General features: G+C 44.9%; 1 protein-coding gene across 3 annotated transcripts in view; it reads right to left on the bottom strand.

Moving 5' to 3' along the window:
• Slc18a2 (solute carrier family 18 member A2) overlaps positions 1 to 14988 on the bottom strand; it is a 36390-nt gene that overhangs the window by 9611 nt on the left and 11791 nt on the right. For 2 of the 3 annotated variants that reach the window (XM_031390857.1, XM_031390856.1), the window contains exons 4-15: positions 14269 to 14327; positions 13917 to 14000; positions 13579 to 13671; positions 12756 to 12845; positions 12622 to 12665; positions 12491 to 12551; positions 10530 to 10625; positions 3227 to 3305; positions 3009 to 3060; positions 2108 to 2171; positions 416 to 535; positions 152 to 285 (exon numbers count right to left, since the gene is read on the bottom strand). In XM_031390857.1, the coding sequence (XP_031246717.1) occupies positions 152 to 285; positions 416 to 535; positions 2108 to 2171; positions 3009 to 3060; positions 3227 to 3305; positions 10530 to 10625; positions 12491 to 12551; positions 12622 to 12665; positions 12756 to 12845; positions 13579 to 13671; positions 13917 to 14000; positions 14269 to 14327 (976 nt within the window). The remainder of the gene's footprint in view (positions 1 to 151; positions 286 to 415; positions 536 to 2107; positions 2172 to 3008; positions 3061 to 3226; positions 3306 to 10529; positions 10626 to 12490; positions 12552 to 12621; positions 12666 to 12755; positions 12846 to 13578; positions 13672 to 13916; positions 14001 to 14268; positions 14328 to 14988) is intronic. The other variant, XM_031390858.1, reaches the window with a different exon arrangement.

Genomic DNA, 14988 nt, shown 5'->3' with positions numbered 1-14988 from the left:
AGAAATCCGCCTGCCTCTGCCTCCCAAGTGCTGGGATTAAAGGCGTGTGCCACCACCGCCCGGCTCAGAAGTTATTTTAGAATTAAACTATGCAGAAACTATCCAGATAGCTAGAGTGAAATGATAAAAAAAAAAATAGAGGCTTTCTTACCATTTTTTCTTCCTTAGCAGGTGGACTTCGAAGAAAAAAGCAGAGTGGAGCAAAAACAATATCAATTATCCCAATAATTGTCATGAGCCAAGGAAAGCCAATTGCCTTTGCGATGGCACCGCCAGCAGAGGGACCTTTGGGGAAACAGAAAATCAGCCCTTTCTCCAAACCTCTTATTGCCAGAAATGTAAAGATTTCTGTATTTCTAGGAGGTTATCTGTACTGCACAAAGGTAAAGGTTTTCTTGAAAGCCAGCATTCTTACCAATAGCATACCCCATACAAAAGGCCACATCGGCAATGGCATATACACTCCCATAGACAGACACATGTCGCAGGTCGACCAGATAGCCCATGATAGGCATCATGGAGGAGTCCACCATCCCTGTGAATAGTCAAGCATCAGTGTATGGAAAAGTGGTAGGAACCAGAAGCAGGCTAGATGTCAGCGACTATATCCTAAACTCAGTACATTGCCAGCTCTTTCCCTCTGTCCTTGTCACATGCTTTTCCATAACAAGACTCCCAACAGCAAACCTTTCATTGTGGATAGTCAGCAGAAGGGTTCAGACAGGACTGGAATTCAGGATTCTGAGTCCTTGTTAGGCTACCATTTGTAGGTTGCCTGGCCTCACCTTGTCATATCTTTGGGGTAAGGGAACAGGACAGTACCCAGTCCTCTAGTAGCTCACCTACTGCTCTTCAGATCTAGTAGATTACAGGCCACTGGAACCTGGTCTACTAGCTGATGCCTTCTTGATCCACTATTTACTTGATTGCTTTTCCCTTGCCAGGCCATAGACCATGAGAGTTAACAAGCAGAACCAGAGTATTAGAATTCAAAAAAGGGTGAGAGTGTGTCTATTCCTGCTCAAAAAACTAAAACCTAAAGAGTATGGCTCATTAGTTAGTGAAACTGACAACTAAGACCAGTATGACACGCTATGGTCTCTTGACAAAGAAAGGAAAAGGACCAGAAAGAGCACATGTGCTCAGAATTCTGGGTGCAAATCCTAATTAAATGAGCATGCTCATGCCTGAGCACTGTTTCCCTCTTTCTAAAACAGGTGATTTGAAAGTTTGTGTGACTGAACATAGTAAACTGATGTCTGGTGGCACACAGCAGCCTGTGGATAAGAGAAATCTCTTTCTCTCTCTCTCTCTCTCTCTCTCTCTCTCTCTCTCTCTCTCTCTCTCTCTCCTCTCTCAGCCTTCTTTAGAGAAAAAAATAGATGGAGCAAAACATAAGAGTTGGATATTAAGCAAAGACTTAAGGAATTACACAGGACTGGTATTGTGAAGGCCCATGAGGAGACATAAGATGGCAGGGCCACCTAACCTCTTCTGGAGGGTCAGAAACTATTCTATTCATTCTCTCTGCTATCCTACTCAAAGACTAAATTCCTGAAAATATGGTGTAATGGATTTGGCCTTTTCTTTTATCATGATCAATTAAAATTTTTAAGTGAGAAACAAAAGCATACCATCAGTACAGACTTCCTGTAATGTTTTATATTCCTTGGGCTGTGAAAAATCCCTTCAGGGCACAAATGCATAGCCTGGTACCTCACCTGCCTGCATGTTCTTTACCAAGCCTCATTAAAAAAACAAAAACAAAAACAACCATGGGAAAAAGCATGGGAAGCATGGGAAGTCTGTCCCCAGTCTCATTTGAGAAGATCTGCTCTCAAGTTTGAACCCAATCAAATGGGCTACATATGAGGAAGCTGTGTATTTGCTAGAGCGTGGTGGTGTAGCCAACACCGCCTGATTCCAGCAAGCATCTTCATGGACTTGGACTATGGGGTCTTCTAGAGATATTCTCATGGCAGCCTCCACAGCAGCTTCTGGAAATCCAGGCTCTGTACCTATCTACTGTGTGTTCACTCTTCACAAAGAGAATCTCCACTAGAGGGAAGGCAGTTCCAGAATGAGGTACAAGGCCCAAGTGACTTACCAATTGCAAAACCAACTCCAAAGTTGGGAGCGATGAGTCCGTAGATATTTTTTGCAAAAGGAATCTGTAAGAGGAAGTTAGTGTGCTAAAATAAAAGATACAGACTAATAAATCATCCTGGGAAAAGCCTTAAAATATCTTTTATCTGGGCCTAATGGATCCATTCCCCTTTGAAAGAAATGGGAGCAGAGAAAGGAAGGGAGTTGCCACCCTAATCCTTAAAAAAAGCTGAAGCCTTGATTGTACTTGCCTACCATGCATGAGACCCTGGGTTCCATGTCCAGGGCAGCCAGTCAATAAATGTCTGTTAAGCCTGAAATGTAAACTCTGGCTGCTGTGTGAACTTAATTATGTGGCTCCCCGTAACGACGGCTTCATCCAATCCACCCTCGGCTTTGATAGCCATATCTGAGGAGACACTGGCTACCAAATGATGTTTATTCTGGGATAACATCTTGCTGTTGTTAGGGGTAGTTGCCATTAAGGATTTAAGACACTGTAATGTTCCGTCGTCTCAGCACTTGCAAGAATGAGGCGAAGAGAATTGTTGTGTGTTCTAGGTCAGCCTGAGTTACATAATGTGGCCTTAAGAAAAACAATTAAAAACTAAAGCTTTTAAAAAAAATAAGATAATAGTGAGAAAATAATTTGGTAAACTATATAATAAAACATCTTAAATAGCATCTTACCTAAAATTAAATAATATACCCACTGGAGTTTTTCCAAAAATGTTCAAACTCTCTTTTAAAAACTGGAGCAAAATGAATGACACAATAAAACTGAATTATTAAGAAATTCAAACTGTTGTACAACATGGCCTGGCGAGTCTCACCCAAGACAAGAGCTTCAGTCCCACACGCTCCCACCCGCAATCACCTGTCAGGTGCAATCTTTTACTCACACATAAAATGCTGATTCCAACAATTACCATTCCCAGAAGAGCACACAGCCACCTATCAAAGAAAGGGCTCATCAATAAACAAACGCTTACACCGTGTTCCCAAGACGCAACTTCAATGAAAATCACAACAGTTACTTGTAATAGCTAAGACAGAAACACTGAATTTCTTCAAAGAACTACATCATTCTCATAATAACAATGATTTTATTTAATCCTACCTTCCCATTTTGTGTGCAAGTATCCCAAAAATATTGGTTCCAATGAGATAAGAGATGCTCGCTGGCAGGAAAGCAATGCCTGTGGATTTATGAAAAGGACACCTTATCAGTGCTGTGGGAGTCACATGCCAGAAAAACTAATAATCACAGACACCACGGTGCTGATTCAAGAAAATGAAAGGAAGTCTGGGGCCTGCACCCAAGCAGCTAATATCCGGTTTCCGTCTGTACCCCAGATGGCTTATCCATCCCAGAAAGCTGCCTAGATGCTCCAGAAATGGAAAGCATTTCTCTATCAGTGGCTGCATCCCACTTCCATCTGAGTCTGATGGCACCACTAACACGTGGATGCAGAGAGACAATCCTCAGACATGGGAGCCTAGGGATGACCACCCATATGGTCTGGGCATTTACATATGTGTCCCCTTCACTCCTGCAACTTTAGACACATAGCACAGCCATTACAAGAAAGAATTAGTGGAAAGTGGGACTAAAAGAAAGAAGGCCATTGAAACTATTCAAAGCCTGCAGTTACTTTTCCTTGTAGGTTTACACACATGTATGTGTGCACACAAGGCTCTGTAACACAAGCAGGACTGCATTACACCTACGGCTCCACACCCTGCTTTTCTCAATTAACTGAACATCTTCCTATCTTTAAAAAAAACTACAACTGACAGATACTTCATTTCCAGGAATTAATGGTTCTCCAAGAGGAGACAATGCAGTAGGAGCCGTTTTCAGCTGGCAAGGACAGAAGTTGCTTGAACATGGCCAGCACTGAACAAAAGGCCCATCAAGGCAAGCTATATGTGCACATAGGGGATCTGTCTAAGCTCCACTGCCTGTCACTGGGATGATATCTTCTTGACAAGAGACTATTTTTCAATTTTGTAATTTCAGTAATTTTTTCCTTGAAATTAGATATACTAGACTTAATTCCAGGCTTTGCTCTTAAGTATTAAGAGCCATGTTGTTCTCAACTATCTCTGTGTATACTAGGGATGGTCAACAAGTGCTGGAATAGGCAAGCATGGCATGTCTTTTTATTAAGAATGAGACACTAAGCCGGTAAATCATGTAAGAAGCTGTCAGAACCCTGAGCCTCTAACATAATAGGAATTTCAGGTTAATGGGTTCTATGACCAAAACACAAAACAGAATCATAGGAGAACTAGCTAGGATTATTTTTTATCACACCTAGCAATATGCAGAGCCAAACAGTCATTCAGTATAATCTGATCTAGCAAACATTTACTGACGGCCATGTGCCCAGTACAATGCCAGCCTGCAGCAAAGAATGACAACATGGGTCCTGTCACCATGGTGGTGTTGGAGGAAAGAATCAGATGGTGTTTGGTTTGTGACATGGCTTGCTGAGAACACAAGATACTGTTCCAAGAACCCTGAACCTGCAGCTGGTCACACTCTCCAAAGCAGACAGTATTAAATCCTGGCCCACACTCTGCATACCAGGATGGACTTAGAAAGAGAAATTGTGTTGACTTTTCCTCGGGGTCAATTGGAACGAAGGGCCATGGATATATAAATGCAAACTGTGAGAAAAATAGCAGCAGGACAAATAGCCACTGACGTATGGCCTCAGGGTCAGAGAAACAACTGAAAGGAATGTTCTATGGGGATGGAGGAACAGATCCCATATGACAAGGTAGCTGCCATCTAACATATCTCTGCCCTGAAGGGCTGCAGTCCCAATGTTAGAGAAGATACTCTGTAGAAAAAATGAAACAGATTTCTACATGAAATTTTTGAGTATTATTAAGATGAGATGTTAAATGTTAAAGAGCAAAACCAAAACATTCATGTATATCATTGCTGACTGTACCAGTCAACCAAATAATCTACTTAACCTTGGCCCACAGACAGCCTTTGATGACGCTAGTCAAAGAAGAGGGCCCGGCTAGGATCCAAGGATTCTAATATATCCTGCCTCAATCTAGAACCCCAAGGGGGGGCATTCACAGACTCCTCAAAAGCCAGTGAGCAGCTTTACCTTCTCTACTTGAAAGAAGATGCCAGTGTCACACGGGACTGAGAAACTCGGTGACCTTGTTTCCTATGGGAGCAAGGCCTCTATATTGGCAAACTGCATCATGATTTTCAAGCAAAAATGCACCAGATTAGAAAACATGAAACAAGGTGTTTGCTTGAACTTAAAATTTGCTAGCTAAATGTAGCAAGGTTCAAATCATTTTAAAGCACTGTGAAAAGCCATTGCTCTCGTTCTGTATACTCTGGGTGGATGTGATTCTCAGGTGACACATCATACCATATGACTGAGAATAGCTTTTCCAGACTGATTTCAGTGACATGGCTCCATACAAACTCCATGACCCCCATCTCTGCCCTGGTCTGCTGGCCTTCTCCACACTACATACAATAAGTACCCAGCAAGCGGGATCTACCTCAGTTCTCCCATAGCCTAGCTCTGCTGTGTCAGGCAGAAGGTGCCCCAAAGAATGGCTGACTGTCAAAAAGAAAAGGGTTCTAGGTGAATGTGGTAGCGAATGCCTGTAATCCCAACACTCCAAAAGCAAAGGAAGGAGCAGCTCGGTAAGTTAAAGGCTAGCCTGCTCTAGGTGTCTGGAGAGACCAGTGTTCCTCAAAAACAGGTTTCCACAGGGATGTCACAAGTGGCATCTGGCTGTATACCTCACAAATTTCTATCCTCAGCAAATATGACAATAATTCATTTTAGGACTCTCCTCACCTGAGTGGAAAGCATTGGTTTCACCTGGCACTATACACAGCATCCAATGTCATGTGTGTCACTCTGACAGGAGTTCCCACATGTTCCCATTTCCTGTCACACCAGAAAATCCACCACAGGGACTAGCCCACCTCAGCCCTGAGCAGCCAATCGAGGAACGGCTTGTGCTATCATGAGGCACCAAGGAGGTTGATGCTGGACATTTGACCTGAGGAACCAGTAGCCGAGAGTAAGATTCTTCTGGGCCTCAGGTGATCCTTGTCTGATTGTTCCTAATGGCTGATCCTGGAACTTGGGTGAAACAGTAGGTCCTTGTTTCCCTGACCTAAGAGGAGAAGCCTGCTGGCTCAAGTCCTGGCATCTGAAAACCACCGGCGGTCAGAAACCCACGTGTTCTGTATCTTTTCACCAGGCTAGCGCAGGATGTCCTATGAAGTCACAACTGACAAGGACAGGATAGGCTGGGGCTGTTAACTAGGGCCTGTTTCCCTTTGGGGATTATAGGCCTCACCCTCAACTCTGCCCCTCACCACCAAGCTGTCCACGAGAATCATTTGCCTGAAAAGGACACAACAGACAGATTCCCCAACAGCTCGAACTCAAGACCTGTTCAATGTGTGATAGAAGAGGTGCTGGGAAGACTCGAACCGACACCTTTGGAACAGGACCATTTGCCATTTCTTCCTTCCCTAAAGCCACAGCCAAAGCCTTTTCATGAAAGCAATCACATCACTCACATAGCTGATAGGACTGCTTGGCTCTGACTTCCAGTCTGTGGTAGTTTGAATATGTGTGGCCCAGGGAGTGGCACATTGGGAGGTGTGGCCTTATTACAGGAAGCTTGTCACTGTGGTAAGCAGACTTTGAGGTCCTACGCTTAAGCTCCACCCAGTGCGGAATAGGTAGTCTCTCCTGGTTGCCTTCAGATCGAGAAGTAGAACTCTCGGCTCCTTCTCCAGCGGCATGCCTACCTGGATGCTGCCATGCTTCCTGCTATGATGATGATGGACTAAACCACTGAAACTATAAGCCAGCCCCAATTAAACGTATTCTTTTATAAGAGTTACCTTGGTCACAGTGCCCCATCACAGTAATAAAACCCTCAGACACAATCTTTCTCCAAAAGTGACAGCAAAATAGTCAGCATAAATCCTTGGCCACCAGAGGCCAGGCTTCTGAGGCAACCCCAGGCAGGACAAAGGCCACAGGCTCCAGACACAATATCCTCTACACTCATCCATGGTACCTTTGTTCACGGTCATAGTGGCTGCAGGAGCTACGGAGACCACTAAGTGGCTCTTTCCTCTTACACTGAAGCCAAGGTAAGAAGTAAAATTAAATTCCCTCCAAACAGACAAACCTACCTTTGACGTGAATGACAGGCAAAGCCTCAGGCAGAATTGTGCAGTGTGGGTCAGCTAAACAGTAGGCAAACGACAAGCCTGCAGGAAATGATCTTTTGCTAACATCAAGGGAGTGTGAGCTCTATTTCATGTGGCCCTGGGGCTCCTGGCTGACCTTAAAGAGTTTTTAAAAAGAAAGCCTCGGGCTCTGTCTGAAGAGGACGTGAACAGAGCAGCCTAAGTGCCTAGCACATGGCCAGGACACATTCAATTAGGGTCCTAAGCCAGATAAGTGGAGACACTGACAACATCGGAAAGCTTCCTGGCTGAGACAAGAAGGAAATGCGTGATGTTCGACAAAACCATGTAATCCCCAAAATGGATAAATGGTCCTGAGAACACCTGAGATACAGGGTGCCAAGGAACAAAGGGAAGGAGAAGCCAGAACCTCCCAAAAGTGTTGGCTGTATTCTCTACATAAGGCAAGAGTGTCACCATCTTTTGCCTGTTCACTACTGAGTGGGAAAAGAACACCTAGCAGTGGCTTTCTCCAGGAGCCTGGAAGTTCCCTTGGACTTCCTCTTCTGTCCTGACCAGGAAGGTCGGAACTACAGCTTCTATGTAAGAAACACCCTTAGTTCAGCTCCAAGAATCCTTCCTTCACTAAAAACACATGTTGTCTGTGTCTTATGTTTCCTGTTGGGTGGTCTTCAGTGTATTCACAAGGCTATGCAACTGTTATGAGTGGAACCAGGCCGGCTTTCCCCCAAAGAAACCTTCCACCTGCTAGAAGTCCCTAACTACCCTTACCTCACCCTGGGTTGTTTGAAGACTTTTAGGGACTGCTTGATGGAGGGACACAAGCAATCAGTACAGAACCTGAAGTGGCTGGAACTTTGTTGAGACAAATGTCCTAAGGCAAGCAAAGCAAGGGTAAGGGTAAGGGTTGGGTTGAGGGATAGGTGTCTGACAGGCAGTAAAGGTACCTGAAGAAAGGCTGGGGACACTGAAAATGTCCACTGGAGTCAGAACCAACTACTGGGGAGATGGCTCAGTGGCTAAAGGCACATGCTGCCAAGACTGATGACATGAGTTTTATCCTATAAACCTACAATGGTGGAGGGAAGCAAGTTGTCTTCTAACCTTCTCAAGTGCACTGTGGTGTGTGTGTATGTGTGTGTGCGTGCGCGTGCAAGCACGCAGAGTCAGTATAATGAAATCAGAACTAAACATCTCCATATGATGTTATCCATGTAAGTTGAGGGAACTATGAAAATAAATCTCTAAGACAGATATCAAATTCTTAAATAAACTGAATATGAGTGGGGATTAGCTTTCCAGAATACTGTAAAGGTACAGTGATTCAAGAGAGGGTCATGACACAGGGACAATGGCAGGTCTGTGAAAGAGAAGAGAGACTACAGACATGGACCCAAGAACATATGGCCGTTCAGAGAGAAATGGAGAGACATCCCTAGAGACATGGCCCTGAGATTATGGCTGGCCACATAGAAAAAAGTTTTTAAAAAATCACATCCTTCTAAAATTAGAGCAAAATGAATTCCATGCAAACCTAACATTCTAAAGGGAAAAAACTCCATAACTTCGTTAAAGGAAAACTGGCTATTTAATTTCTAACTGATCTTGGCTAGACAACAACATCTGACAAGCATCATTTTAAATGTTCTGAGAGACAAAGCATCATCCATAAAGTAAACGGACACAACAAAATGGGGCATTTTTTGCAAAATTTCTTATAAGAGATATACAAAGAACACTTAATCAGTAAGAAAGGGGTAAACAATTCGATACAAAAATTAATAGGGAATATCATCTGGAACTTCATACTAGCCACATCTGTGATCCTGGTAAACAGGACACAGGAGGATCAAGAATTTGAGGCCAGTGTGGTTACATAGTGAGAATTTACTCTCTCTCTCTCTCTCTCTCTCTCCTCTCTCTTTCACACACACACACACACACACACACACACACACACACACACACACGCTAAAAATTAAATCTATGAAAAGGAGGCTCCATTCTTACCTATTTGAAACCTACCAGGTATGAAAAGAGTAGCTTGAGTTTGGGAAGGCACTCTACAGATATCTGTCTAAACATGAGGGAGAGACATGCACATTCTGCGATATGGATCAGTATTGAAGTGAACTATCACACCCTTCAATAGGAACTACTTAAAAATACATATCACTAGGATGGGGTCATGGGTCAAGCTATAGGGTGCTTGGTGCACAAGCATGAGGGGCTGAACTCAGTCACCAGGATCCACATAAAAAGCTGGTCATGGTGGGTTACACCTGTAATCCTAGCACTGGGAAAGTGGAGCCAGCCTAACTGACCCGATGAGCTCTGAGCTCAGTGAGCTTTATCCCCATGGCATTGACCTCTTGCCTTCACATGCACACATATGTTCAAATATCTGCACAGGGAAGGAAGGCAAAGAAAGGGAGTCAAAGAAGATGCTAAGATGATGGAGGAGGAAAGTCCCCATGCGACCTAGACTGTGCCATGTTTAGACTGGAGAGTTAGGACAGATGTCCACAGAGGGCAAAATCACAGAAAGCTCTGTTCAGATGATAGACATGAGCACACCCTGGGAGCATCATTCATCTTTTCCAGAGACCCAAGGAATATATTCATAGACGCTACACAGAAAACTGAGAAAAGAGAAAGACAAGGCAATGACTAACTCAAGGAAGAAAGATAATCGATCATAGTTCAACACAGAGTTCAGCTTGGGAGCAATATCCGCAATCACAGTAAAATCAATAATAAATGCCAGCCCACTGAAGAATGTCAGTGCGAGTCTCCTAGTAACTGTGGAGGATGCATTCTGAGATCTCAGTAGATGCTTGAGGCTGGAGATAGTACCAAACTATACACATGTACCTATGATAATGTATAGTTTATAAAGCAGACACAAAGAGGCTAACAATAACAATGAAATATAACTATTCTAACAATGCCTTGTAACAAGATTAATGTATTTCCTCTCCCTCAATATCTAACTGTACTTTTTTATTTCACTTTGAAGCGTCAGTCAGGAATGATTAAAAACAAAAGAAAACCTGGAGCTGAAACTGACCCTAGAGTCCACTTCAAGCATACACTCCATGAAGAGGCAAACAGAAGTGGTCTCTTCACTGCCTTGCTGGGGGTGGTTTTGCAGGGCAGGCACACAGATGGGACCCACCCTAGTCCTTACCCAGCTGCCACTTTCGGGAACACATGGTCTCCATCATCCAGATGGGCAGAGCGGGCTCCAGCATAGCTATCCCCATGTTTGCAAAGCAGATGGAGCCTGTGTAGGAGGAAGAGTGTTAGTATACTTGCACCTTCATACTGAGTGTCTGTGGTGACTTAGAACGAAGACCCCATGTGCCCCAGCTCAGAGACCCACTCCCATAAGATACAAGCTAAACAGTGAGCCAAGAAGATGGCAAGGAGTGTTCAGTTTTATACAAGACCAGTCCCAAGTCATCCAGTCTGTAACTGGAGAGACCGTCAAGCTCTTTTGGCTTAAACTCATCCACCTTACAAATGAAGAAGAAGTATTCCAATTCACCAGGGATGAAGGCTGCATGAGGCAGCCAGCAGCCAGACAACTAGCAGACCACACGCAACACAGGACACCTTGAAGCTCTTATAAGTGGGTTTTACTGCGCAATGGATAGATATTTTTTTCATGATTCCTAAGGTGTCATGGTACACTGCGTACAAATGTGCTGGCAGGGGTTGGGGGAGGGTGTTTTTCTAGCCATGTGCATATAGAGTATCCATACAAGTCATCATTGATCTGCTAACCAAGCTCTTTGTAAATACAGAGCCATCCAGCAAAAGGACACACACAACGGCCCTCCATCATTCTAGGAGCTTCCTGTGCTGGGCTCTTTGGAGCCTGCAATTTACTAGAACAAATTCAAAGAAAGCTGTGCAATCACGGTGATGACAGTGTGCACACTTCATTCCTGGTGGCACTTAACGGCAGAACATATGAACGATTGGACTTTCTTCCCATTCGCCTCACTCCTAACTCCCTCCATCGCCACCAATAACCCAGAAACTGTGACTGGTCTAATAGCATTGGGTGTATCTTTGATTGTCTTCACATCATTGAGGTTCCAAGAAGCAGGAAGGGCCTTTGCTACACTGCCTGGCTCATATGTGCTCAAAGTTCAGGGAGTTACAACCCCATCCTCCCACACCCCTATTTTCTACCTTACCCTGGCTCTAGACTGTCCCTTGCACCTGTAGAGCCCAGTGCATGAAGAGGTGTGGGGCACTAGCTTTCCAGATCTTAGCCTGCGTACTGCCCTGGCTAAATCCCACAGCAGAAGGGTTCAACAAGAACAGCCCAGAGCTTTGATTGATTTTTATTTTATTTTATTTTATTTTTTATTGGCACAGTGTTGTGTAGCCTAGGCTGGTTTTTCCTACATGGCCAAGGATGACCTTATACTGGGATTACAGGTGTGCATTATCAATCTCAGTTTATGCAGTGTTGAGGATTATGCATAATCCCAGTTTATCCAGGTTTTGTGTGCAGTAGGCAAGCTCTATCAACTGAGCTACATCAGCAGCCCCCAACTCAAAGTGTTGAAAAGGGCTAAATATAAATGTACAGAAGACAAGACCCAGTTGTCTCAAATACTTTTACATCTTTCCCGTAGTCTGGGAGCCCTGCTTAGACAAATATTCCCTTCCAGGGTTGAGCTACACTGATGGCTTGTGCCCATGACAGGCAGCCAGGCCCTTTCCCTGCCTGGCACCAGAGCTACTCTCAGCCTTGTATCTAGGCACTGGGAAAAGAGGCTGAGGCCCAGCAGGGAAGTAAACTGCCTCCTCTGAGACAAAGCCACAGAACCCCAGAGTTGTCTTTTAGTCCATCTAGACCCCAAATTCAAAGTCATGACTTCTCGCTCTGCAAGCTGAGATGTCATCTAGAGCTTGGTTCTCAATCCTAACTCCTACAGGCCAACACCCATTTGAGACCCTGGAAGTGAAGCTAACAAGCCCTTCCAGAAAGTTTAAGGTCAAGCAGTGATGGCCTTGAACACAAGGGCAAGAAACAAGAGAGGATGATGCAGGACATCCCATGCTTCTGACCATGTATTTCCAACCATCCCCTTAGAACTACCCTTAACTTCAAGAATTCAGGAGCCCCACCTGCAGCGATGAGGATGTATGGGTCCTTCAGCAAGGTTGTTAGAGGTGTCCCCTTCTGACTCTGCGAGGCAAAAATGAGTTAGAAAGAGTTACCTGGGCCAATCTTGGGCCCTCACCTCCCTGCTGCTTACCTCTGGCTGCACTCGGGATGGCTGGAGCACAAAGAGCTGAATAGCTACAGGGGGAAAACACAGATGACCCTCCTTGGAAAGCAGATGTGGCCTGAACACATGCTATTACAGAGGCCAAGGCCATAGCCACTTACCTCCATCCAAGAGCACCAAGGCAGCCAGCACCAGAAAGGGAGCTGTCTTCCCCACAAACTCATAGAGTACACTCCCGAAGGGGGGTCCCACTACAGGAAGAGAAAGATCCACAAGACAGCCATGGTAGATGGGTGCCTCTCCCCATAGGAGAACCATCATTTGATTCTTATACTTTGTTCCTTAAAAGATCTGGGAAGCCCACCTTACACTCAGCTTAATAGCATGCTGAGCTTCTCCCCAGGAATGCTTTCACCTAAGCAATGGGAAGAGCACACAAAAAGCATCTTCAAAGACCAAGGGCCTGAAGTGAAAGAGGTAGACAAAGAGCTGTGTTCTGTACTGGAGGGTCTACAGATCCATTTCTTTGCTACAAGCAGACATGGTCCAGAGCAAAGGAAAATGTGAAGGAAAGAGAAAAGGCCCAGGTATCCTTCAGGAAAAGCACCTTTCCCAGGCCTGGGATGTCAACCCGGACAGGTGTCATCGCAGATACAGAAGGCTAGAAGTTTGTCTACTATAACTCAGAATTTTTAGAGGAAGAGATCTGACTGACCATCCTACCCAATCCTGTGTTTTATATTGGAACCTAGGAAGTTTGGAGACAGAGGCCAGGGAACCTAGGAAATTTGGAGACCAGATCCTCCCTGCAGAGGACTCTGCCCACCATTTCCCAAAGCTCCATGGGGACAAAAAACAGAGAGGAGGGCTGGATGTCTGTTCACAGGAATGTGGACATGGGCTGAGTGTGGCCAGGACTAATGGGCAAGGACCATCGTAACCCAATGCCAAACAGGTCTCACCTGCACAGTGACTAGTACGTACCTAAGACCCCCATGGCCAGGCCCCCCAAAGCAATCCCCATGGCGTTACCCCTTTCTTCATCATCTGTGTACACGCTGGCCAGCATGCCCATCCCTAAACAGAAGATCCAGTTAATACCCATGCTCTGGGAAGCACCAAGAACATTATGCATGATATCCTCCCCCAGACCCCAAGCAGGCTATCTTCCTGAGCCAATGAAACTTACTGAAATATGAGGCTAAGCAGAACCCAATAGGAAAGTGAGCACAGTCTGTCCACCCCTGTCTACCTCTGGTCCCTGCATCAGTCCACATAAGTCCCCAGCTGGGCTCCCCACTCACTGATGTCTTCATGCCTACCAGCCACAGATGAGCAAGAGGAGCCGATTCCCTGCAGGGACCTGGCGATCAGCAGGAAGGCATAGCTGCTGGAGAAGGCAAACACTGCCAAGAGAGCAGGCCCAGGCCCTCATATCAAGGCCATGCCCCTGCCTACAGGACAGGGATGCCTCAACACTGTGTGATTCTGGAACCCTCCCTTAAACTCATGAGTGTGTCTATACTTGATGTTATGGGCTGATCCATGAAGTCCCCCTTCCCATACAATGGCCAGTACATCCTCTCCTCCCCCAGGTCTGGTCTGACTCCTAGCTCACTGGAGACAGAGCTCCCTCCGAGACCCGCATGCAGAGGGCAAACAGCAGATACTTACTAACTGTTGAGATAAACATTATGCAGAATCCAGCAAACATGGGAATTGGATAGCCAATTCTGAAAGACACAGACACAAAGAGAGTCTGGTGACGGCCAGCTGTTTTTATAAGGCTTTATATTGATTTTCCAGTCGTGATCCATTTGGGATCAGCTGGATAAGTGTTCTGTCGACTTGTCTGAAAATTCATATACTCAGTGCTTCCTACGTGACCTTTTTGTGTTTGACTGTCTTAGAATATGAATACACTTATGGGCTGCCACTCTGAATGGAAATTTCTCTGGAATAAATGTTAACACAATATTGGCAAGTAACCCCAAACATATCTAAAAGACAAAAACCCTATTTCTGCCATTATTGTTATTGTCATTAGTGTAGTATTTGCTAGAAGTTCCCCAAAGGGACAATTGCAGTTTACATAACTTTGATAAAAGGCCATCAAGTGAGTCACTGAACAAGAAACAGCACCACGCCTGAGATGGGTTAGAAATCAAAATGTTAGATTTTCTGTTCTTCCTATTGACCATGCTAGAAGGCCTTGTGCCTTCTACCAAAAGTCTAAGTCCAAGTTCCTTCGTAGGACCAGTATCCACTGAGGATTTTGGCACCAGGCCATGTTGTATCAGGAAGGCATGTGTCTGGTTAGATAGCTACCTTTTCTTACCACCAAACCCCAGGTAAGCCTCTTTTGGTCTCCAAAAAGAGACAAAGGCTACACCT

The sequence above is a fragment of the Mastomys coucha genome, unplaced genomic scaffold (assembly GCF_008632895.1).
Source record: "Mastomys coucha isolate ucsf_1 unplaced genomic scaffold, UCSF_Mcou_1 pScaffold21, whole genome shotgun sequence".
NCBI lineage: Eukaryota > Metazoa > Chordata > Mammalia > Rodentia > Muridae > Mastomys > Mastomys coucha.
This window is presented reverse-complemented; position numbering and strand designations above follow the sequence as displayed.